Source organism: Erythrolamprus reginae, chromosome 1 (genome assembly GCF_031021105.1).
Source record: "Erythrolamprus reginae isolate rEryReg1 chromosome 1, rEryReg1.hap1, whole genome shotgun sequence".
Classification (NCBI taxonomy): Eukaryota; Metazoa; Chordata; class Lepidosauria; order Squamata; family Dipsadidae; genus Erythrolamprus; species Erythrolamprus reginae.
Window position 1 is genome coordinate 92,804,720 of NC_091950.1, and position 25,515 is coordinate 92,830,234.

At 44.3% G+C, this 25,515-nt stretch overlaps 1 protein-coding gene across 10 annotated transcripts in view; it reads right to left on the bottom strand.

The window, feature by feature from the left end:
- The window catches only part of GPHN (gephyrin), a 255,398-nt gene extending 232,396 nt beyond the window's left edge, over positions 1 to 23,002 (bottom strand). For 2 of the 10 annotated variants that reach the window (XR_011559728.1, XR_011559726.1), the window contains exon 1: positions 22,759 to 22,880. Coding sequence is in view for 7 of the 10 variants with exons in the window: in XM_070759242.1 (XP_070615343.1) it covers positions 22,759 to 22,822 (64 nt within the window). In the remaining 3 variants the exon portion in view is untranslated. Of the gene's footprint in view, positions 1 to 20,917; positions 21,434 to 21,703; positions 21,757 to 22,758 lie in introns of those variants that run through there. The other 8 variants (XM_070759249.1, XM_070759206.1, XR_011559725.1 and 5 more) reach the window with 8 other exon arrangements.
- Positions 23,003 to 25,515: the final 2,513 nt, after the last annotated feature.

Below are 25,515 nucleotides of genomic sequence, written 5' to 3' on the forward strand. Positions count from 1 at the left end.
CCATGGGTCCCTCCCATTTTTTCCCACCCTGTCCTGCTCATTTTCCCCACACCTTTCTCCTCTCTTGATCTCCATGAGTCCTTCCCGTTTTTCCCACCCTGTCCTGCACCTTTCCCCACTCTTGATCTCCATGAGTCCTTCCCGTTTTTTCCCACCCTGTCCTGCACCTTTCTCCTCTCTTGATCTCCATGGGTCCCTCCCATTTTTTCCCACCCCGTCCTGCACCTTTCCCCACTCTTGATCTCCATGGGTCCCTCCCATTTTTTCCCACCCTGTCCTGCTCATTTTCCCCACACCTTTCTCCTCTCTTGATCTCCATGAGTCCTTCCCGTTTTTCCCACCCTGTCCTGCACCTTTCTCCTCTCTTGATCTCCATGAGTCCTTCCCGTTTTTTCCCACCCCGTCCTGCACCTTTCCCCACTCTTGATCTCCATGAGTCCTTCCCGTTTTTTCCCACCCTGTCCTGCACCTTTCTCCTCTCTTGATCTCCATGAGTCCTTCCCGTTTTTTCCCACCCCGTCCTGCACCTTTCCCCACTCTTGATCTCCATGGGTCCCTCCCATTTTTTCCCACCCCGTCCTGCACCTTTCCCCACTCTTGATCTCCATGGGTCCCTCCCATTTTTTCCCACCCTGTCCTGCTCATTTTCCCCACACCTTTCTCCTCTCTTGATCTCCATGAGTCCTTCCCGTTTTTCCCACCCTGTCCTGCTCATTTTCCCCACACCTTTCTCCTCTCTTGATCTCCATGGGTCCCTCCCATTTTTGCCCACTCTGTCCTGCACCTTTCTCCTCTCTTGATCTCCATGAGTCCTTCCCGTTTTTCCCACCCTGTCCTGCACCTTTCTCCTCTATTGATCTCCATGAGTCCTTCCCGTTTTTTCCCACCCCGTCCTGCACCTTTCCCCACTCTTGATCTCCATGAGTCCTTCCCGTTTTTTCCCACCCTGTCCTGCACCTTTCTCCTCTCTTGATCTCCATGGGTCCCTCCCATTGTTTCCCACCCCGTCCTGCACCTTTCCCCACTCTTGATCTCCATGGGTCCCTCCCATTTTTTCCCACCCTGTCCTGCTCATTTTCCCCACACCTTTCTCCTCTCTTGATCTCCATGAGTCCTTCCCGTTTTTCCCACCCTGTCCTGCTCATTTTCCCCACACCTTTCTCCTCTCTTGATCTCCATGGGTCCCTCCCATTTTTGCCCACTCTGTCCTGCACCTTTCTCCTCTCTTGATTTCCATGGGTCCCTCCCATTTTTTCCCACCCTGTCCTGCACCTTTCCCCACTCTTGATCTCCATGAGTCCTTCCCGTTTTTTCCCACCCTGTCCTGCACCTTTCTCCTCTCTTGATCTCCATGGGTCCCTCCCATTTTTTCCCACCCTGTCCTGCTCATTTTCCCCACACCTTTCTCCTCTTTTGATCTCCATGGGTCCCTCCCATTTTTTCCCACCCCGTCCTGCACCTTTCCCCACTCTTGATCTCCATGAGTCCTTCCCGTTTTTTCCCACCCCGTCCTGCACCTTTCCCCACTCTTGATCTCCATGAGTCCTTCCCGTTTTTTCCCACCCTGTCCTGCACCTTTCTCCTCTCTTGATCTCCATGGGTCCCTCCCACTTTTTCCCACCCCGTCCTGCACCTTTCCCCACTCTTGATCTCCATGGGTCCCTCCCATTTTTTCCCACCCTGTCCTGCTCATTTTCCCCACACCTTTCTTCTCTCTTGATCTCCATGAGTCCTTCCCGTTTTTCCCACCCTGTCCTGCACCTTTCTCCTCTCTTGATCTCCATGAGTCCTTCCCGTTTTTTCCCACCCCGTCCTGCACCTTTCCCCACTCTTGATCTCCATGAGTCCTTCCCGTTTTTTCCCACCCTGTCCTGCACCTTTCTCCTCTCTTGATCTCCATGAGTCCTTCCCGTTTTTTCCCACCCCGTCCTGCACCTTTCCCCACTCTTGATCTCCATGGGTCCCTCCCATTTTTTCCCACCCCGTCCTGCACCTTTCCCCACTCTTGATCTCCATGGGTCCCTCCCATTTTTTCCCACCCTGTCCTGCTCATTTTCCCCACACCTTTCTCCTCTCTTGATCTCCATGAGTCCTTCCCGTTTTTCCCACCCTGTCCTGCTCATTTTCCCCACACCTTTCTCCTCTCTTGATCTCCATGGGTCCCTCCCATTTTTGCCCACTCTGTCCTGCACCTTTCTCCTCTCTTGATCTCCATGAGTCCTTCCCGTTTTTCCCACCCTGTCCTGCACCTTTCTCCTCTCTTGATCTCCATGAGTCCTTCCCGTTTTTTCCCACCCCGTCCTGCACCTTTCCCCACTCTTGATCTCCATGAGTCCTTCCCGTTTTTTCCCACCCTGTCCTGCACCTTTCTCCTCTCTTGATCTCCATGGGTCCCTCCCATTTTTTCCCACCCCGTCCTGCACCTTTCCCCACTCTTGATCTCCATGGGTCCCTCCCATTTTTTCCCACCCTGTCCTGCTCATTTTCCCCACACCTTTCTCCTCTCTTGATCTCCATGAGTCCTTCCCGTTTTTCCCACCCTGTCCTGCTCATTTTCCCCACACCTTTCTCCTCTCTTGATCTCCATGGGTCCCTCCCATTTTTGCCCACTCTGTCCTGCACCTTTCTCCTCTCTTGATTTCCATGGGTCCCTCCCATTTTTGCCCACCCTGTCCTGCACCTTTCTCCTCTCTTGATCTCCATGGGTCCTTCCCGTTTTTGCCCACCCTGTCCTGCACCTTTCTCCTCTCTTGATCTCCATGGGTCCCTCCCGTTTTTTCCCACCCTGTCCTGCACCTTTCTCCTCTCTTGATCTCCATGGGTCCTTCCCGTTTTTGCCCACCCTGTCCTGCACCTTTCTCCTCTCTTGATCTCCATGGGTCCCTCCCGTTTTTTCCCACCCTGTCCTGCACCTTTCTCCTCTCTTGATCTCCATGGGTCCTTCCCGTTTTTGCCCACCCTGTCCTGCACCTTTCTCCTCTCTTGATCTCCATGGGTCCCTCCCGTTTTTTCCCACACTGTCCTGCACCTTTCTCCTCTCTTGATCTCCATGAGTCCTTCCCGTTTTTTCCCACCCCGTCCTGCACCTTTCCCCACTCTTGATCTCCATGAGTCCTTCCCGTTTTTTCCCACCCTGTCCTGCACCTTTCTCCTCTCTTGATCTCCATGGGTCCCTCCCATTTTTTCCCACCCCGTCCTGCACCTTTCCCCACTCTTGATCTCCATGGGTCCCTCCCATTTTTTCCCACCCTGTCCTGCTCATTTTCCCCACACCTTTCTCCTCTCTTGATCTCCATGGGTCCCTCCCATTTTTGCCCACTCTGTCCTGCACCTTTCTCCTCTCTTGATTTCCATGGGTCCCTCCCATTTTTGCCCACCCTGTCCTGCACCTTTCTCCTCTCTTGATTTCCATGGGTCCTTCCCGTTTTTGCCCACCCTGTCCTGCACCTTTCTCCTCTCTTGATCTCCATGGGTCCCTCCCGTTTTTTCCCACCCTGTCCTGCACCTTTCTCCTCTCTTGATCTCCATGGGTCCTTCCCGTTTTTGCCCACCCTGTCCTGCACCTTTCTCCTCTTTTGATCTCCATGGGTCCCTCCCGTTTTTTCCCACCCTGTCCTGCACCTTTCTCCTCTCTTGATCTCCATGGGTCCTTCCCGTTTTTGCCCACCCTGTCCTGCACCTTTCTCCTCTCTTGATCTCCATGGGTCCTTCCCGTTTTTGCCCACCCTGTCCTGCACCTTTCTCCTCTCTTGATCTCCATGGGTCCCTCCCGTTTTTTCCCACCCTGTCCTGCACCTTTCTCCTCTCTTGATCTCCATGAGTCCCTCCCGTTTTTCCCTCCCTGTCCTGCACCTTTCTCCTCTCTTGATCTCCATGGGTCCCTCCCGTTTTTTCCCACCCTGTCCTGCACCTTTCTCCTCTCATGATCTCCATGGGTCCCTCCCATTTTTTCCCACCCTGTCCTGCACCTTTCTCCTCTCTTGATCTCCATGGGTCCTTCCCGTTTTTGCCCACCCTGTCCTGCACCTTTCTCCTCTCTTGATCTCCATGGGTCCCTCCCGTTTTTTCCCACCCTGTCCTGCACCTTTCTCCTCTCTTGATCTCCATGGGTCCCTCCCGTTTTTCCCTCCCTGTCCTGCACCTTTCTCCTCTCTTCATCTCCATGGGTCCTTCCCGTTTTTTCCCACCCTGTCCTGCACCTTTCTCCTCTCTTGATCGCCATGGGTCCTTCCCGTTTTTGCCCACCCTGTCCTGCACCTTTCTCCTCTCTTGATCTCCATGGGTCCCTCCCGTTTTTTCCCACCCTGTCCTGCACCTTTCTCCTCTCTTGATCTCCATGGGTCCTTCCCGTTTTTGCCCACCCTGTCCTGCACCTTTCTCCTCTCTTGATCTCCATGGGTCCCTCCCATTTTTTCCCACCCTGTCCTGCACCTTTCTCCTCTCTTGATCTCCATGGGTCCCTCCCGTTTTTGCCCACCCTGTCCTGCACCTTTCTCCTCTCTTGATCTCCATGAGTCCCTCCCGTTTTTTCCCACCCTGTCCTGCACCTTTCTCCTCTCTTGATCTCCATGGGTCCTTCCCGTTTTTGCCCACCCTGTCCTGCCCCTTTCTCCTCTCTTGATCTCCATGGGTCCTTCCCGTTTTTGCCCACCCTGTCCTGCCCCTTTCTCCTCTCTTGATCTCCATGGGTCCCTCCCGTTTTTTCCCACCCTGTCCTGCACCTTTCTCCTCTCTTGATCTCCATGGGTCCTTCCCGTTTTTGCCCACCCTGTCCTGCACCTTTCTCCTCTCATGATCTCCATGGGTCCCTCCCATTTTTCCCTCCCTGTCCTGCACCTTTCTCCTCTCTTGATCTCCATGGGTCCTTCCCGTTTTTGCCCACCCTGTCCTGCACCTTTCTCCTCTCTTGATCTCCATGGGTCCCTCCCATTTTTGCCCACCCTGTCCTGCTCATTTTACCCACACCTTTCTCCTCTCTTGATCTCCATGAGTCCCTCCCGTTTTTGCCCACCCTGTCTTGCCCATTTTCCCCACACCCTTCTCCTCTCTTGAGCTCCATGAGTCTTTTCTTCCCGTTTTTCCCCAGCCCACTCCCCTCATCTCCCCCACACCTTTCTCCTCTCTTGAGCTCCTTGAGTCTTTTCTTCCCATTTTTCCCACCCCACTTTGCTCATCTCCCCCACACCTTTCTCCTCCCTTGAGCTCCATGAGTCTTTTCTTCCTGTTTTTGTCTCCCCTACTCTGCTCGTTTTTTCGATCCTGGGATTCCCCTCCTGGGATTTCCCTACAGCATCGCGTTTTTGCAGAAGTCAGGAGGTGGGGTTTCCCATGGAGGGGAGCCTCGGGATCCCAGGATCACAAAAACTGGGGCTTGGCTTGCAACGAAAGTCTGGAGGCGGGGCATCCCAACGGCGGCGGCAGGTTCGTAAGGTGAAAAAAGTTCGTAAGAAGAGGCAAAAAAATTCCGAACCCTTGGTTCGTATCTCGAAAAGTTCATATGACGAGGGGTTCGTATCATGAGGTACCACTGAACTTGTAGATTTATTTATTTATTTGTTGGTTGGTTGGTTTGACTTGCATGCCGCCCCTCTCCTTAGACTCGGAGTAGCTCACAACACATCAATTAAAAAAACAATATAAAATAACACATCTAAATCCAATTAATATAAATAACTAATTTTAAATCATTCTAAAAAGGCTAAAACATTAAAAACCATTCATTCAGATTCACACCACAAACATACCACACACTCATTTGCCAGAGGGCCCCTTGATGAATCTATTAATAAGAGAACCCTGTTTCCCCTTACTAATACCATAGAAAGGGCTGCCACTTACCTGAGGATAGTGTTGTGCGACGGGCCCCTGTCCAGCCCAGGGTTTGAGGCACCTACACTGAAGAGCTGACAAATCTTTTTTTTTTTAGACACTAGCAAGAAAATGCTGACCAAGTAGAATTGTAAATCTGGTTTGTTGAAGGCCGTCTTGAGGCCTGCATAGTCTGAATCACCCTGGAGAAAAATATGTCCTTCCTCAGGAGGTTCCTCTCAAGTGCCAGACAGTTAATTGGAGCCATTGTGGCTCCAGATGGATAAAGACACCCTGACTGAGGGAAATTCTCTCCTGAGGAATCCTCCAGGGTCAAGAAATCGAAAGGCTTACCACGTCTTGTTAACCATGGGTGTCTGAACCAGTGGGGAGCAACAAGCAGAATCTCCATCCTCTCTCTTTGTGAATGACCGTTGGAATAAGGGAAAGGGGTGGTAGGCATACATCAGTCCCTTGGGCCAAGGGGTGCAGAGAGCATTGGTCCCTTCCGCTCCCAGGGTTGGAAACCTGGCGAAGTAACAAGGCAGTTGGGCATCCATTGGGGAGGTTCCAGAATCCCCTTACACCCCTTCTGTCTCCCAGGAGGCTGTTGGGAGCTTGCTATGCACAAAGGGGGTGGAAGGCGGGCTTCAAGGGAGAAAGAAAGAAAGAAAGAAAGAAAGAAAGAAAGAAAGAAAGAAAGAAAGAAAGAAAGAAAGAAAGAAAGACTCACTGTTTGGGAATCCTCATGTGCACAGAGTTTGAGTTGAGAACTTATTGTAAGTGGCTGTTAAGCTATCCTTCTCAGACTAAGCTAATCAACAGTGGAGCTCTAAGAATGCCAGATGATTAGTGGGCATGTTCTCAGTTTCAAAACATCTATTTTTTCCTCCAATTTCTGTAGTTCTTCACAGGGAGGAAGAAAGGAGGGGAGAGAGGGAAGGATAGAGGGAAGGGAGGAGGTAGGAAGAGAGAGAGAGAGAGAGAAGAAATAGAGAAAAAGAGAAAAAGAGGAAGGAAAGGAGCGAGACAAGAAAGAAAAAGAGATACAGAGAAACAGGAAGGAAAAGAAAGAGGAAGGAAGGAAGGAAGGAAGGAGGGAGGGAGGGAGAGAGAGAGAGAAAGGAGGAGGAGGAAGGAAACACCACAAACCTGCCACTAGACGTGGCTTCAGAAGACTCTTTGAAACAGCGCAGCAATTTAAGGCTGGAAGACATCTTGAAGGTCATCTAGTCCAAACCCATGCTACAGCAAGAAACCTTACACTGTCTGGATTATTTTGGTGCCTCTAACAGAGAGGAAAATTGACAGAAAGGAAAAGGAGTTCACTAGGACAAGGCTGCCATGCAGAGAAAGGCAGAGATAATCCTTGACTTATGACCACAATTGAGCCTAAATTTTTGGTTGCTAACCAAGAGCATTGTTAAGTGAGGTTCACTACATTTCACTCAAACCATGAGATTTCCTGGTTCTAACAGTGATGTACAAGCTAGGGAAGAACATCTGAAGGCATGTGTAATGTCCTAATGCAGCGTTTCCCAACCGGTGTGCCGCGGCACACTGGTGTGCCGCGAGACATCGCCAGGTGTGCCACCTGGGCGGGGCGCTGCGGTGCCTCTGAACTCTCCGCTCCTGCCCGATGCCGCGGTTTCTGGCGCTCTCCTGCTGGGCCCCAAAGAAGGAAGGCAGGAAGGAGAGCTCCATTCTTCGCGCAGGCAGTCGCGGGGAGATGGCGGGGGGGGGGCGACTAAAGCGGCCCCGGGCACCGTTCCCTGTAGGCTTTTCCAGGGGCGCGCAGGAGAGCGCCAGAAACCGCGGCATCGGGCAGGAGCGGAGAGTTCAGAGGCACCGCAGCGCCCCGCCCAGGCGACAGGGAAGCTTCAGCTGGGCCGCGGCATCGAGCAGGAACCGGGAGGTCGGAGGCACCGGCACGGCAGCGCCCGCCCAGCTGAAGCTTCCCTGTCGTCATCGGCAAGTGTCCTTTGGGGCCCGGCGGGAGGGCACTGGCGGTGGGAGCGGGGGGGGGCGCGGCTGCAGCGGCGCAGGCAGTCGCGGGGAGATGGCGGGGGGGGCGGCTAAAGCGGTTCCCTGTAGGTGGCCCTGTAGGCTTTTCCAGGGGCGTGCAGGGAGCCGCGGCCACCCGCCCGCCTACCGGATTTCCCTCCGCGCGGTTGGGGAGGTGGATTCGCCGCCCCCGCCAGCCCGATCTCCCTCCGTGGGGGGGTGGGGGCGACGAACCGACGACCGGGGGCTGTCCGTCCGTGTTGGGTGGTGCAGGGCAGGCACAGGCAGCCCCAGGGGAGAACAAGGGAGGGAGAGAAAGGAAAGAGAGAGTAAGGGAGGGAGAGAAAATTGAATGAAGGAGGGAGAGAAAGAAAGAAAGAGTAAGAAGTAGAAAGGATAGAGATAAAGGAAGAGAAAGAGGGGGAGAAAGGAAAGAGGGAGGAAGGTGGGAGAGAAAATTGAATGAAGGAGGGAGAGAAAGAAAGAGTAAGAAGTAGAAAGGATAGAGAAAAAGGAAGAGAAAGGGAGGGAGAGAAAGGAAAGAGGGAGGAAGGGAGGGAGGGAGAGAAAATTGAATGAAGGAGGGAGAGAAAGAAAGAAAGAGTAAGAAGTAGAAAGGATAGAGAAAAAGGAAGAGAAAGGGAGGGGGGAAAGGGAAAGAGGGAGGAAGGGGGAGAGAAAGAAGATATGAAGGAGGGAGAAAAAGAAAGAGAGATAGGAAGGAAAGAGGGAGAGAAAGGAATGAGAGAGAAAGGGAGGGAGAGAAAGGGAATGAAAGAGGGAGAAGGGGTGAGAGATAGAAAGGATAGACAGAAAGGGAGAGAAAGGAAAGAGAGAAAGGGAGGGAGAGGAAGGAAAGAGATGAGAGAGGAAGGAGGAGACAGAAAGAGAGGAAGGAGGAGACAGAAAGAGAGGAAGGAAGGAAGAGAGAAAGAAAGAGGGATGGAGAGAGAAAGGAAGGAAGAGAGAGAAAGAAAGAGGGAGGGAGATAGAAATAGAGCGAAAGGGAGGAAGAGATATTTTTTTTGTCCAAACTTTTTTTAGCGCCCCCCCCCCCCAATGTTCCCCAGGATTTTGAAAATATGAAAAATGTGCCGCGGCTCCAAAAAGGTTGGGAAACACTGTCCTAATGTACCGAAGGTATGGTTAAATGTGGGGTAGAAAATGGACTCTGGGTGTGTTTTTCCAAATGCAGAAAGTGAAGTTGAATATGTAGCTTTAGAAGAGCTCTCTCTCTCTCTTTCTCTCTCTCTCTGTATACATTTTATCTGAAGTAGTGTAGGGTCTACTGCCCAAGCAAGGGATTGGACTAGAACAGTGTTTCCCAACCTTGGCAACTTGAAGATATTTGGACTTCAACTCCCTGAATCCCCCAGCCAGCATTCGCTGGCTGGCGGATTCTGGGAGTTGAAGTCCAAATATCTCCAAGTTGCCAAGGTTGGGAAACACTGGACTAGAAGACCTCCAGGGTCCCTTCCAACTCTGTGGTTATTATTATTACATACAGTATATGTAGTAGATAATGTATCTTTTTGGGTGCCTGTGTGTAATATGTATGTACACATATGGCATATATACCTGTAATTCATAATCAGAAAGCCTTTTCTTTCAAAATGAAGCATTAGCCTTCAGTTCAGTGTAATTAAATAAAATATTGTTTTATAATTTTACCTAAACAAATTCATAGACTATACTGTATATACATAGATACCCTTTATTAGTTGGACGTTACATTCATTTTATGTTGTTCACTCTTTCTGAGAGTGTCTGATCCCCCCACCCCAAAATACTACAGCTGATTATGATACCACATACTATATTAGATTATTTTCAGTTATTTGCACAGTTTTAGACTTTTAACAAGTAATTGGAAAGTGCTGGACCAGATCCAGAGAAACACAAGCAGAAGAAAGTAAAACCAGCTACTTTCCCTTCTTAGAGATCTCTGAAAAGCCCAACGGCCTGCTGCGCTCTTGCTGGCAGGACTGAAATAAGAGGGAAAGATATTTCTCCCTTGCCATTTTTTAGACAGAATTTAAAACGAGTTGAAATAGATCACATGCTGGTTGGGGGACATTCCAGAGAGGCAAGAAAATCCACAGTTCCTGTTACACATTTCTGACCAGTCACACAATTTGCGGGTTTTTTTCCTTCTGATAATACTTTTTGCAATTTTGGGAGAAGGAAAGAGGGAAATAATTCAATTCAATTTATTAGATTTGTGGGCCACCCTTCTCCGAAAACTCGGGGCAGCTCACAGAATAAGTATAAAACGAAGCATGTAGAACAAATCTAATATATTAAAAAATACAACTAAAAACCCTATATAACACTCAGTCAGACAATCCAATCACACCATACATCACATTTATTGGTCAGAGGGGAAAGGTCTAATTGCCCCAAGCCTGGCAACATAGATGAGTGTTAAGACTCTTGCGGAAGGCGGGGAGGGTGGGGGCAGTATGAACTTCTGGGGGGAGCTGGTTCCAGAGGGTCGGGGCCCCTACAAAGAAGGCTCTTCCCCTAGGCCCCGCCAAACGACATTGTCTGGTTGACGGGACCTGGAGAAGGCCAACTCTGTGGGACTTAACCGGCCGCAGGGATTTATGAGGCAGAAGGCGGTTCCGTGAGTAGTCTGGTCCGATGCCATGTAGGGCTTTATAGGTCATTACCAACACCAACAAACTGAAGGATCAAACGAGAATGGGAGAACATTTCTGCTATCAGTGTGATGTCACAGTATTACCAGTATTGGGTTGCTATGGTACGGATGAGGATGGCACACTGGTAGCGAAAGTTGCACAGCTTGTTCTCCTGCTTGCGTGCGCATGTGCCCGGCATGTTTTTGCATCTGTGCATGAAGCAAAATCTCACCAGGGGATGCGCGTGCATGAGACATTTCAGCCATTTTTTGCTTCTGCGCATAAGAGGAAGCAAAAAAAAACCCCTAATTGAAATCTCTCTCATACATGCATCCCATCATGAGATTTTGCTTCCTGGGTATGCACAGAAGCAAAAACATGCTGGGACGTGCACATGCGCACATAGGAGAACAGAAGTTGCGCATGCAGCACTACGGTGGCAGTGGCAATGGGAATCTGCCCCTGAGTATTACCATATACAAAGTATAATCAAAACTTTCTTCCAGGTTCCATTTTGCCAAATTTTCTCAAAACAGCAATAATAATACCCAAAAGAAAGGATTATACTTTGATTGTTCCCATTTTTTAAACATTTGCGTTGTGGTGCTCCAAATAATGAAAACACAAGTAAAAAACCCACATATCCTTGTGAGACTGCTTGGCTGAAAGAAAGCAGTCTGGTCATGCAGCTTTCTCTTTTTTTAGGGAAGGCAGATAACAAGCACATATATAAAAAGGTGAAATGTTGGGAGGCACTTGTAAAGCAGCAAGTATATTGGCTGGATACAGATATTAAAACAGGCAGGAAAAGCAGAGAAAGGCTGGTGGGGGAGTGCTTGTGGGGGGGCTTACAGCAGATGCTGCAGGAAGAAAGTGTTACCTGGAACATGTGGCGAGACCTGGAGGGTGGACTGTGTCATGTTATGGAGTTTCAAATAGTGAATTGTGTCATAATTATGCCACTTCAGATATTGAACACTAGAACTGTGAAAATTAAAAGCTTTGGCAGAAAGACAGCCAGGAGAACTCACTGATAATTCTATTATCAACCGTTGAGATAAGGAAGGAAAAAAAGAGGCTGAAATACAGCACAAGTGAAAGTGAAGGAAGAAATTGAGACATTATTGAGAAATAAAGTGTGTGTGAGTGTGTTGGCTGTTTTGTACTTATTAGCAATATCAATAGTACTTAAGGCTTGTATACCATTTCATAGGACTTTACAGCCCTCTCTAAGCAGTTTACAGAGTATATTGCTCCCAACAATCTGGGTCCTCAAAAGGATGGAAAGCTGTCAACCTTGAGCCAGTCAGGATTGAGCTCCTGGATGTGAGCAGAGTTAGCCTACAAAACTGCATTCTAACTATTGTGCCACTACGGCTTATTAGGTTTTCCAAAGTATATATTATATTTCCACTTGTAAATATTAGCTCACACTACTGCATTATTATAATCATCTTAGAATAACCTCCCTCGTTGGTTTAAAGGCTGCATTTTGTGTGTCTGTTTGTGTGTGTGAGAGAGAGAGCTCTTATCTTGGCATTCCTCTGACACTCCTTTAAAATATATGCAAACATTAGATTAAATCTATTTTTAAATCTACAATTTATAATCTACAAAAATTCTAGGTAAATATTAGAAAAATATTGATATTTGGTAGGTCCAAATGATCCATTTCAAGCAATGGATTGAAATGAATATCAAATTTGAAAAACGCAAAGTTAGGAGAAACTCAACTAATATTATTTTACATATGTAGGACATCTTAGGGGGGAAACTGCAATATTATTTCATGATTGGTAATATTCTATAAAACAAAATGAGCTAATTTATAAGCATGCAAATGTCTGCTGCAATGTACTTTACACTAAAATTGGAAAAATTACTCTGGAGCATAAGGGAAGATGATCACAGCACATATTAAAACTCATTGAAGGAGTTGTGGTTGCTTTAACAAATTAAACAATCATCTGTTCAAAACCACCATTTCCCAATCAGGTTCAAACTACTGTACAGTCTTACTCTTATATTTGCTATCTTGTAGTTGCAAATGATAAAAATGCAAACAAAATAAACAAAACAACAAGGCCCAGGGGTCATTCCTATTTATAACTTAATATATCAGTTCTAACCTTTAAACTGTTAACATTTTATCACAGATCTAATGGATCACCTCTCCAGGCATAAAACTCTTCAGATGTCAGGAACTGCAGAAAAATCCACTGTGAAAAGCCTGTCTGAGTGGAAAAGAACCACTCCTGTACTGCTTTCCAGCTATGGATTTTTTTTCTCAGAAATTCGACTCCCACACTCGCTTGATTGAGATTTAGAAAAGATGTAGAGATGTACATCACTTTCAACAAGCTTCCTATTGTTAATTATTTTTATACTGATTTTATTAATATTTATGTTTATATTTTATCTTGTTATATTTATTAGTTGCAAAATACAAATACTGTATTTTTCGGAGTATAAGACGCACCCTTTTCCTCCCTAAAAGAGGCTGAAAATTCAGGTGCGTCTTATATTCTACATGCGGCTTTTTTCAAAGCAGTTTTCCCCCAGGCCTAACTAGATCTTCCCAGCTCTTATCTTGCAGGTTCTTTCCTTGTTACTGTCTGCGAAGAATGTTTTCCAAGCTCTAAGTCTTTGCAGTTTTTTTCATTATTCTCACTTGCTCCAAGTAAGTTTCTTTCCAGCCCTAACCAGGTGCTAATAATGTTCCCAGCTCTTACTGCTTGCAAGCTCTGAGTCCTCAGAGAGGGGTGGCATTCAAATCAAATCAAAATCAAAATCAAATCAAATCAAATCAAATCAAATCAAATCAAATCAAATCAAATCAATCAATAAAATAATAAAATAAAATAAAATAAATTATTACTCTCTACTAAGAATGTTTTCCAAGCCCTGTCTTTACAGGGTTTCTTTCTATAGCTCTAGCTTGCTCTAAATGTTTCTTTCCAGCCCTAACCAGGTGCTAGTAATGTTCATAGCTCTTACCTGCTTGCAAGCTCTGAGTCCTCGGAGAGGGGTGGCATTCAAATCAAATCAAATCAAATCATAAATAAATAAAATAAAATAATAAATCAAATAAAATAAATAAAATAAATTATTACTCTCTGCTAAGAATGTTTTCCAATCCCTGTCTTTGCAGAGGTTTTTCCCATAGCTCTAGCTTGCTCTAAATGTTGCTTTCCAGCCCTAACCAGGTGCTAATAATGTTCATAGCTCTTACCTGCTTGCAAGCTCTTTCACTGTTACTCTCTGTGAATAATGTTTTCCAAACCCTGTCTTCATTGCTATAATTTGCTCCAAATGTTTCCAGCCTTCACCAGGTGCTAACAATGATCCTAGCTCTTACCGGCTTGCAAGGTCTTTCATTGTTATTCTCTGCAAAGAATGTTTTCCAAGCCCTACGTCTTTGCATTTTTTTTTCATTGCTCTACTTGGTCAGAATTTTTCTTTCCAGCCCTAACCAAGTTCTAACAATGTTCCCAGCTCTTACTGGCCTGCAAGCTGTTTCACTGTTACTCTCTCAAATAAGGGTTTTTTTTAAAGCCCTAACCAGGGGATAAAATAATTTGTTGAAACTGTGGACACTAAGGATGCTAGCCAGATGAAGCATAAGCAGATTCTTTTCCCAATTTTCCTCCCCAAAACTAAGGTGCATCTTATACTCTGGTGCGTTTTATACTCCAAAAAATACGGTAAGTCAATTAAACCCTTGGCCACTGGCACATCTGCTATTTTATCTAGGCAGCCAGAACAGAAACCTGTATTAAAGTGGAATTTCTGCCACATTTCTTATGTCACTTACAATTCAAGTACAGAAATGAATATAAGTACTGTACAGTATTGTATATGCAAGTATACATGTGTTGAATTGGCAGAAGTTTCCTTCAAACTAAAGAAACTACATATCATCACATTCTAGCTAAGGTTCTGCAAGGAACTGAGCCTCATTATATCAAGTGTGCAGATTATCCCCTCCCCTCACCCCATGCCTTTTATTTCCCACTTCCCTCACAACTACTTGTAATTTGCCTTCTTTTGTAATCTGGCCCATCTAAAGCAAGAAATTAGCCAAATGCTATATTGAGAATTCAAATCAGGTGTTATTTTCTGAGAAGTGTTTCTGAACCTTTTAAACTGAAAATAGCACTGTTGTGAGTGTGAAACAATTCTGGAACAGTATTAGCACACTTCCAGTAAGGTTGAAATGACTGATTTCAAATTCAAAACTGCACAACTTTCTCAGATGCCTACCCTGAAGTTTTATTTACCACAGCAATAAACCGAATCAACTAGATGCTTTCTCTTGGGACACAGTGTTACCTAAAAACACCGATACAGTGGAACACTTACATCTTTAATGCTCCAGACCGTGCATTCACATTACAACATCTACCTGGGCAAGCTTGCTGACCAGTTCAGAGGTATCAATATGCTTCTGTTGGCTTTTTGGGGTGTGAAAACACAGCATCACTGACTGCAGGAAGTTTTGGAAAACTTTTAGTCATTCTTAAACGGCAAATTGTATGTCATGTTTGCTCAGTCTTTGTATGCAAATGGAATGAATTGTTTGGGGTATTTTTTTAATATTTTAACACAACTCCTGATTCAAATCTGCTCTCAAATTATATTAATCTTATAAATCTCTGTAGCCCTAATTAGACATATTTTTTTTGCTGCAGCATCAATAATATATATACCAGTTTTCCTGGCAGAATAAGAATCAATGCTTCCACCTCTATAAATTCTGTTTAAATAAATATATTCTAATAAATAGAATAGCAAAATATTCCAATGCAATGAACTCTTTGCTACCTGTATTTATTTCACATCATTACTACTGTTTTCTACATATCTGCCAATGATGAACAAGTTTCATAAAGCCATCACAAAAGTGCTCCACATTTTCAACCAGGTCCTGAGAGCACTAATTATTTCCAAGTCTTCATATAAGTCAAACAGATGCCCCCAAATGCCTTGGGAAAAGATGCAATTCACACAGCACCAAATCTGGACTACTTATTTATTTATTTATTTTATTTATTAGATTTATATGCCGCCCTTTTCCGAAAACTATATGGCAGATGGGGGCAAGATGGTGAGATCCAGTTTCAGAATTAACTCTTTGACGCTTGTGTGGTAGGAACCCAAATGTTATCATGCTCTACAAAACATGAGAGTTTATATTTCTGAACTCTGCTTCATTGTTGTTTAAAGTTTTGACTATAGCAGTCTAATACTCTTGAGTAGATAGTGGTACCAAATTCAAAGAAATCTATGTGAATATTACTATTTGCATCCCCCCCCTCCAACCCCCCCCCCCCCCCCGTGACCAGGAATATTCCTGGCAAAGCCTGGGCTTTGATTTTTTCAAATGAAGTTTTGAAATGATATTACACTGAACGATGCTTCCTTTATGGATCATAAAGATAAGACAATGCTTGGTCAGTTATCAATTTGCTGTGATTAAACTTCTCACCATTGTTCTCAGAGAACGAAAACTGATGGTAAATTTCAGACTTGAATCCTATATTTCTATCATTACTATTGCACAGATCCTATGTTGCACAAACCTTTTGATAAAATCAGAATTACACATTAATGTGGCCTATAGATTTGATAGTATTTTTTTAGTAATCGGCCATCTGTCTTTAAACACATCATCAATCTTTATTATATGATATTGGTTTCTATCATAGTTTATTCGCCCATTCTTAATCACATGTATCAGCTTCTTGAATTTTTTTGGATTCTCAATGCACAATACTCATGTCAACAGTCATCACCATAAATAACCAATATTCAGCAGTAAACTTCAAATAAAGGAATCCCTTCAACTGTCATAAAATCAATCATAGTGCAATGCTTAAAATACAATGATGAGTATTCAATGCAGGCTTCCATTTAATGAACAATAGCAATACTACAGAACCTTTTCTCACAGCAACTCCTCATCAACTGAACTGAAAGTGCACATGCCAAAGAACACATCAGAGTTTCTGGCCCATCAGTACTGCCATGTTAGTGATATGGGAGTGAAGGCACTAGTCAACCTTCACATAAGTAACAACATTTAAAAATCCATAGCTATTTCTCTAACCCTATGGTAATTAGTGAAGAAGAGTAATATCCTTTACAATCAAAAGCCAATAAATCACAGAACACTATATCACACATATGTAGAAAAGCGAATAGATACTTATTTTAAAGTAGTAATGCTTCTCATAGCAATATTAACAAAAGGATTTTGGCCAGAAAAAATGTTTGACTAAAGGTCACAGTATTATCTTGCTGATAGACTGTCTATTGATTTATGGACAATGCCACTGGTTTCTACGTCAATTCAGTTATGAAGTGACCTCACAGTCTTAAGCAAAACATTCCCAAAATGCATTTATCTCCTTCTCCATGTATAGTACTGAGAAAATGCAATCTTATTGGGTTGTTTTACCAATTTTGGAAATGGATTGGATATATTTTGAACACCTACTAGAACATCTCAATTTCCTGTGAACAGAACTACCTGTACCAGGTATCCCACTGACAAAAAGAAAGGGTTAATTTTGCTCATTCCTGTTTCCCTGTTAGAAAGCTGAAAAACCTAAAGCAGAGGTGTCAAACTCACATCATGATGGTGGCATCACATGACATATTGGGACTTTTCCCCCCTTTGCTAAACTGGGTGTAGGCATAGCCAGCGCATGACGCATCCAGCCCGCAGGCTGGGAGATTGACAGGCCTGATCTAAAGCAGCAAGAAATATAATGTTGGAAAGCACAGGAAGAACTGGCAAATAGGAAGCTCACATTAAATATGAATCCCTTGCATAAACTAATAAGTGACATAGTAACTAAGTTTATACCAATTGCTCACATTATACAGAAATTAAGATAGCTGATTTAATTTTTTCATTCCATTTATGAAGTTGCAAGTGAAGCAAATTTAACTGAGATTTGATATATACTCATAATCATTTTTAAAAAAATATTATCAGTTTTTCAAAATTGAATTAGTACTTATAAAGTAAACAGCTAATATTTTAATATCATCAACATTCTTTTTATCCTCTTATCGAGCCTGATTAAGCAGTACAGTGCTTCTACAAAACACTTTTTAAAAAAACAACTGACAATCAACTGTATGAAATATATGTTCATTAAATATGCACAACACAGAACAGCTTTTCATAAGCAACTTGAATTCTTAGGACATAAATGTTCTCAGTTTCAGTTCAACAATCTTTATTAAACAATAACACACTATTATTGATCTTACAGTTAACAGCATCTTTAATACCTGTACCTTTTGATAGTCATATTTTGCTATAGTTTCTTCAGCAAATGGGGAGAAATGCCCAGAGTCTCTCTCTTTCTCTCCGATACAAACATGCACACACACAAATATAGACTCCTGTACCCACTGACATTCAGATAGCGCCAATCACCTAATCATCGAGGAAGGAGTGTGAACAGCAGACTGATGCTGGAACAGCTGAGGAAAACACCAATTAGTCAACTCTGTCTCTCTTCCTAACACTACACATTTGCACTTAGGAAAGGGAGAGACTAATCAACAAGAGAACATGAAATGGGGGAGGGTTAGTTTTGTAGACTATGCAGAAGAGAGCAAAACATAAGAACTGCCTATAGTAGCAATTTATTGATTGCAATAAATATTTGGTACCAAGAATACAAATTAGCAATTTGCTCCATGCAATTTGCTAATACACACATCATTTAAAGGGATTATAATCTAATTTAAAAAGAAAAAAAATGCTTGAAAACTTATTAAGGGTAGAATAAGTCTATACATTAATATATTTTATTTAGTTATTATGTGATAATTTGGGCATCTGAGCACTAATATGCTCAGATGCCCAAATTATCTTTATCATTTCCTTTATATTTTTGTTTTAAAATTATCTTTATGATACATACCTAGACACATAAAAGACGTTATTAAAGTGGCTTTCTCTCATTTTATTTATTTTGAGGAACAGCAGTTTTTCAACCCAGAAATGAGAACATAATTATAATAAAATATCCTACAATATTATTTATAACTCATAGTATTTTATATTTTTAAATTATAATGCTATTTTTCCTAAAATCAATGTTCTAAAAGTTATCTAGTACTGCAGAAATCAAAAACACAAAACGTCAGTTTCTCCCTCTCCTTCTGTATGTGGTGAGTGGATGAATAGATAGATAGATAGATAGATAGATAGATAGATAGATAGATAGATAGATAGATAGATAGATAGATAAGACAGACAGACAGACAGACAGACAGACAGACAAGCACTATGTACTTAAAAGGGAATGGAACAACTACCTTTTAAAGAAAAGCTATAAATGTTGCAGCCCAAATACAGCACTTAGCCAACCTTGGACGAACTCATCCAAAGCTAGTTTAATGCTGCCACCTGCTACAGCCCAATATTTATAATAATTTTTTTCCATTTTAAGAGCACATTAATGAATTTGGAATATACAGATTAAATAATCCCTATTCTTTGAAAGGTAGATTAGATGTAATAATACTCAGTATAGTAGTTTACATTCCAGGATTAAAGTAAGACTGAGTGATCTTAAGAAAAATATGTATTTATCATTTAATAATAATAGTTTTGAATGGAAATTCTTAATATTTGTAAAATAAATTTGTCAAGTATAATACCAGTGTAAAACTTATGCAAGGAACTTCCTGCAACAAATTATTTCAGGAAATAATGCTGTCAATTTTCCCTTACGTTAAAGCAATTTATTCTTGTATTTTCTGTAAAAATGAAATTAAAATTTTACCATAAAAGTGGTCAAAACCCCTCCCTGGTAGGGAGACACAATGAAGATAGATCTAAAATCCTGGACTTCAGGTGCCCCACTTTTCAGAATCTAGGGCTGAATTTCTTCAACTCACTTACTTATACAGGAATGAGGGTTAAGAAAACACTAACAAATATATTTAATGATTTCATTGATGTCATAATTTAAAAATGTATCTTGTGTGTATTTGGCTAAAATGTGTTTGGCTACAGTTATGATCTTGTCAGATTACTCTATTAAGCAAGGAACATACTAGACACTATTTTCTTATTTGAAACTATTGTCAAATCTCAGTATGCTTATAATACTAAAAGATATTTGTAACTATACAAGAGCACTTTGATTTTACTGGAGATAACATATATAAAATAGATTTATGACTTGTTATAAAAAAAGCCCAACTATTCTTGCTTTAGGCTCAAAAGTGATATTAAAAGAGCAGTGACTATTAAACTAGCAGAGCAACATAATGTAGTACTGTATAGTGATTAAGACAATATTTCCTAACTTTGACCATTTCCAGGTGTGTAGCTTTCAATTCCAGAATTCTACTGCCAACATGGCCATTTATGAGAATTCTTGAAATTGAAATCCACACGCTTGTTAGTTGCCAAGATTAGGAAACATCGGTTTAAGGAATTAGATTGGTACTTGGGAGACCCAGTCTACAGTTCAGTTTTGGAACCTGCCTGGGGACTTTGGGCCAGTCAATCTTTCTTCCCACAATTTATGTCACCGGGTTTGTTGCCAGGAAAAATGATAGGAGTACGGTGAATGATGCCTTGAGCTTCCATGTGAAAGGCAGGATGTAAACCAAATGAGCGATTAATGCTAAATTCCAATATGAAATTCATAAAGATTGCACATTTATCCATCCCTTCCAATATGGCAATAAATAAACTTGTCTCCAGAGACATAGTGGAAAATCCAGAAATTTGATTTTTAGTTTTTTGCCAATTTCTACCTACTCTACCTATGTCTATGCACACAGGCAGGTGGTTAATATGTGTACATTTCTTTCTATCAGCAATGTCTGTAGTTTTATATTCTATATGCTACGATAGTAAAGAAAAATAAGGAAAAACTATCCTATTTCATTGTATTAGCAGCTACTGATAATGAATATCAGAAACTGGTAGTGTCAGTATTAAGGGAAAAGAACAAGGCATCATCAGACTCAGGGATTTCCCTCTGTCACATTCAGGCTCAGGAAGGTTTCAATTAGCTATTCATAGAGAGCCCATAGACTTCCTCAAAATCTGGGATAGTCAAGCATGCAATACGGCAACACAGAACACTCTTTTTAAGAGAACCACTGATTTCATACCAAAGCTACATAAATACATTTCCAATTAGCCATTCAATTTAGCTTCTGACTATTCTACCTTCTTTCCTTCCACTATTTATCTTCTCTCATTTTTTTCAGTACAAAGAAAACAAGTCCCATTGCCCAGTTTAGAAAAAATATGTTTAAAGTGCAGAAGAAACCATTCACTTTAGGAAAAGAAATTCCACATTTCCAATTTATGTAATAGTTAAGCCATTTAGCTCACTGTTCCCAAAACACCCTAACATGAGAAATGGGAGGAGAAATAAATAAATAAATAAAAGCTTTGTTTTATAACTCACCATAGAAATAGGCAACATGCTGGAAGTTCTTTTCCAAAGGCAGGGCTGGCATCTCTAAAATCAGCACCCGACAGGCACAACTAAATGATATTTCAGCATCTCAGTAACACCTTCACTTCCAACCCCTGCCGCAGAAGGGCATCCTGCTAAGAAGCATTCTTCTTCCTCCTCCTCCTCCTCTCTACTTCTGCTCACCTTTCCTTACCAAAGTGACTAAAACAAATGGCAGTTCAAGGATTATTTTACCAACCCAAGAAGCAGCAATGAGAGAGAACAGCTACTCTTCTCTCTCCTCACTAACCCTTTCTCCCCTAAGGGGTCAGTTAGGCTCAGCCCCAACTATTATCCAGTCCAATGCAAGCATAAGAGGCACAAAAGGCAGCGCTCTTTATCCCTTATCTCTTCTGCAGAACCATCCAGGCAAGGGAACCACTGGCAAAAAAAGAGAAGGGGGCCACTTACAGCCACACGCTACCTCTGAAGAGCCTCGATCAGCTATTTCTACAATATTGCTCTGAGAGTAGAGCAGCTCATCATTACCCCGGTGGCTACTCTTTCCCCCCCAGGTTGGCCGATTTGTTTCCTTGATTCCATCCAACCCACTTGTGATCTTTCCTCCCGGGGCGGCGCAAGCTGGAAGGACCGGACCCACCACCATCGGGGCCCCATTCCCCAGCTGCCAGGGATAAAGATAACGCGGAGGCGGTCAGTATAAAGTGTTCCCCGGTTGCTCCGCTCTCCAAAAAAGAAAGAAAGAAAAGCGGAGGAGAGGTGGAGGAAGCTTACCGGAGCAAGCGGCTCCCGTTTCTTCCTTTCCTGTTTCCCAGCCCACCCGCCCCGCTTCCCACCAACGTAACTGGGGGACGTGGGCCCACCGCGGGCAGGTTGCCGAGGGCTTCCACCCAAGACTCGTGATCGTGCCTTCCCTCTCCTCTCCCCCCTCCACCTTTCCCCACGATGCCTTCCTCTCCGCACGCTTCCAACGCTCGCGGCCTCCCCCCCCCCCCACTCCTCGAGTGGGGGAAAAAAAGAAGGGGAGAAGGGCAGAAGCAGCTTTCTACCGAAAGCGGCTCCCGGGGCGGGGAATGGGACAGCGGTGTTATCCCATTCCGGTTGTTATCCTACTCCGGTTGTTATCCCACTCCGCCGGGGTCTCGGGATGCCGAGCTCGGAAAGCTCCCCCCCCCCCCGAGGCTCGACGCTAAGGGAGGAATCACGCCGCCCGTCCAGCAAAGGTACTTTTTTTTTTTGCCCGGAGATTGCCGGTTGTTTCCCTCGGCGCCCCCAATGCGAAAGCCGGTTATATCTCCGGGCTGGTGTTTCCCACCAGCACCACCGCTTCTCTCTCTCACTCTCACTCCCCCCTCCACCACTTTCGCTCCCCCAGGTTATTTACGGGCCAGTTCCCCAGCGGGAGCGGCGAACTTGAGGCTGCGGCAACTGAAGAGGCTCCCGCCCGCATGCGGCAACCACCAGAGCAGCGCCCCAATCCCCACCGCCGCTAACGGTCGCCCGCCAAGGCGGTAGCGGTGGCGGCAGCAGCAGCAGCTTCGCCCGGGCTGGCTCCTTCAGTTCCTCAGCTGGCCGGAGCTGCCAGCCCGAGCTCGGAGGGAAAGTGCGAGAGAGAGACAGAGAGAGGCGAGCCCGGCCAAACGGCGCTCGGGGGTCCCGGTGCAGTGACGGCGGCGGGGCCACTGAGGAGAAAGGTGGCAGCAGCGGCGGTAACGTCGGCGGCGCGGCGGGTACAACAACCCTGCCCGGAACGGCCCTTCGGCGGAGAGCCCCCCAACCCGCCTTTTGGCCACCTCTGGCCCCGCTTCCCCCCGTCGCGGTCCGTTTACCTGTGAGAACCCCGACGCGGATTTGATGGTCGTGGTTCGTTAAAATCATCCCCTCCGACGCCATGTTTCCCAGCGCAGCCACCGCACTGACAGGGAGGCGGGTGGGAGGGGGGGAGGGAGGGAGTTGGGGGGAGAAGGAGCGCGAGAGCGAGGAAGGGGGGGAGGAGGAGGGGAGAGGGGGAAAAAACCGGGCGAGGTGGAGCCAGGGAGGAGGAGGGGGGCGGAGCCGGCCTCCGAAGAGGCGGTCCCCGGGAGCGCGCGCGGTTAGGCCGAAGCGCACGAGGGGGGTGGGGAGAGGCGGGGCCGGAAGGGGAGAAAGGCGGAGCCTTTGGAAAGGTCAGACCAAGCGAGCTACCCCAAAAGGAGGAGCCGAATACAACGCGGGCGAGATTTTAGCGGGGGGCGGGTGGGGAGAGAGGATTCCTTTTAAACGCTCGGGGTTCAGTCCAAAGCAATCGAGCGCCGAGAAGCTGGTCAGGCAGTGGCTTCTCTTTAATTCTGCTTCACTTTGACTCCTTCGGATCCCGATTGGGTTGCCAAGAAGAGCCGGGGAGATCCTCGCTGTAGCGGTGCGGAGGGAATACGAAGTTGATGGCTTATTTTATGGGGTTCTGGTTTTTTTGCGCAGGAAATGTACCAATTTCGCCTGCCTGGCGGATCCCGGGTAGCTTATTGAAAACACCAAGAGTCGTGTTGGAGCGATCACGTCCTGCCTTTTAGCTGGAATGTGCCAAGCGTTTTGTTGCGTGCACTTAACACTGCGCCGACACATGCATCAGTCACCATTTTTTTTACATCCACATGTAATTGACTGCATCGCCAAGCGTTGGCATTATACCGCACTGCATTCATACGTGCAAGCTGCCGCCTGCACCCCTTGCGATTGACGGGTACCCGGCACCTCTGCAAACAGGTTGCATTTATTCACATTACGCCCACGTTTGCTGCTCTGTATTGCATGCACGGCGTATGCAACCCCACGGGAATTTGTTGGCATGGCAGAGCTTTCAAAAGGCAGTGAAATGGAAGAAGGTCTGTGTTCGGGTAGAAGCTATTTGAACATTTAATTCGCGTGTTAGCGCAAGCCTAATACAGCGTGTTGCTCTTTCTGTTCACATTCACTGCCTCGTGTGAACCTGCCACTGCAGCTTTACACCTTCACGGCTTGCAAATGCATAGGGCAAATAGCACCTAATTGTACTGTACCGTCTTTCATGTGCTATACATAGACACAGTCTTTGCTGCCACATGGATAAATGCCGTGATGCGAGCACGGAAATTAGCATTAGGTGACAATTTGGTGTCAAATCCAAACTATAACAAATTGCCCCTCAAATCTAAAAAAAATTATTATTCTACAAAATTCCACAGATTTTAAATAGTTGCATCTTTCCACGTGTACATTCTGAAGCATTTTTAGTTGCTGTTTCAATAAGGTGAATGGTTGCACACAGACTAAATAAAGTATAAATTCTTTATGCAACAAAAATTAATTAGAATAAAAGGAATACATTTTTACAATTGGGCCATAAGCTTTTATTTTCAAGTGTAATAAACTAGAAAAGTTGTATTAAAGAGTTAATAACGTATCTGATTTTTAAAAACTGTATTTAATCTTGCTCTGTTCCAAGAACTTGGAGCATTGCAACATAATTAAACAGGAAGGGGGAAATGAAGAACTCTGGCAAAATATGTCAAACATCAAGATAAAAGCTTAAAAGAGCATGAGGAACTCCCACATGCAGAACACAAATGTAACATCAGCTATTTTTTAAAAGAACCCCTATATATCAGGAGGTTATCATAGCGGAACCTATCATCAAGAGAGAATCCTTTTCATACCTCATTATATGAAGTCCATATAATATTCGTAGCCTAATACTGTGTGTGTTTACTTAAAAATAGCTTTCACTATGTTCATTGAAGCTTATTCCAAGGTACATATTTATAGAATCCTAATTTTATAGGTACATATCCAATGTGGTGTTCCCTTTCAGAGTGAGTAGTGCTGTATAAAGCCCAAAAAGATGGCAAGCCAAAGCAATTAAAGGCATGAAATAAGGAAAACTATTGAAACATAACTTTGTCTTTCATAACTTTCAATAAATTTGTTTTGTTATTGAATTCTCATTCATTCTCTCTATATGGCCAAACCATCTCAATGTTTTTCTTCCTTGATCACTCATTTTATATTCACCCCACATTCATATTTCATCTTATTTCCTTTTGTTTTATCCAAACATGTAAGTACCTCATTCCCACTGTATTCAACTTACATTTATGTTCTTCCTGATATACCAAAGTCATACTTCCATGCAGGGGTGGGCTGCTTCCCGGACGGGGTAGCGAAAATGGGGCTCCACCCCAGAGCACCCAATTGGCACTGAAAGATGTTGAAAGAAAATGCAGGGTGTCCTGCATAAGCCACGCCCACAGTGTGGTAGTAAAAATTTTGGTAGCCCTTCACTGCTTCCATGTAACAATTGTAACATTGTGAACTTTAATATATTACACTACAGAGACATTTTTGTTTTATTCAAGACAAATTTTACTGTAACAGGCTGTATGCAATCCATCATCTTTCTTTTAGTGTTTGTGCATCTTTTAAAAAATGTCTATCCATATTCCCATCTTTAGTAAACATTCTAATACAGTACATAAGTTCATCTGCTTTGCTCCAATCTGGTTATCGAATTCACTTGCCTTGGTTTTTGATATATATATTTATTTATAGTAATTTTACTAAACACTATGATT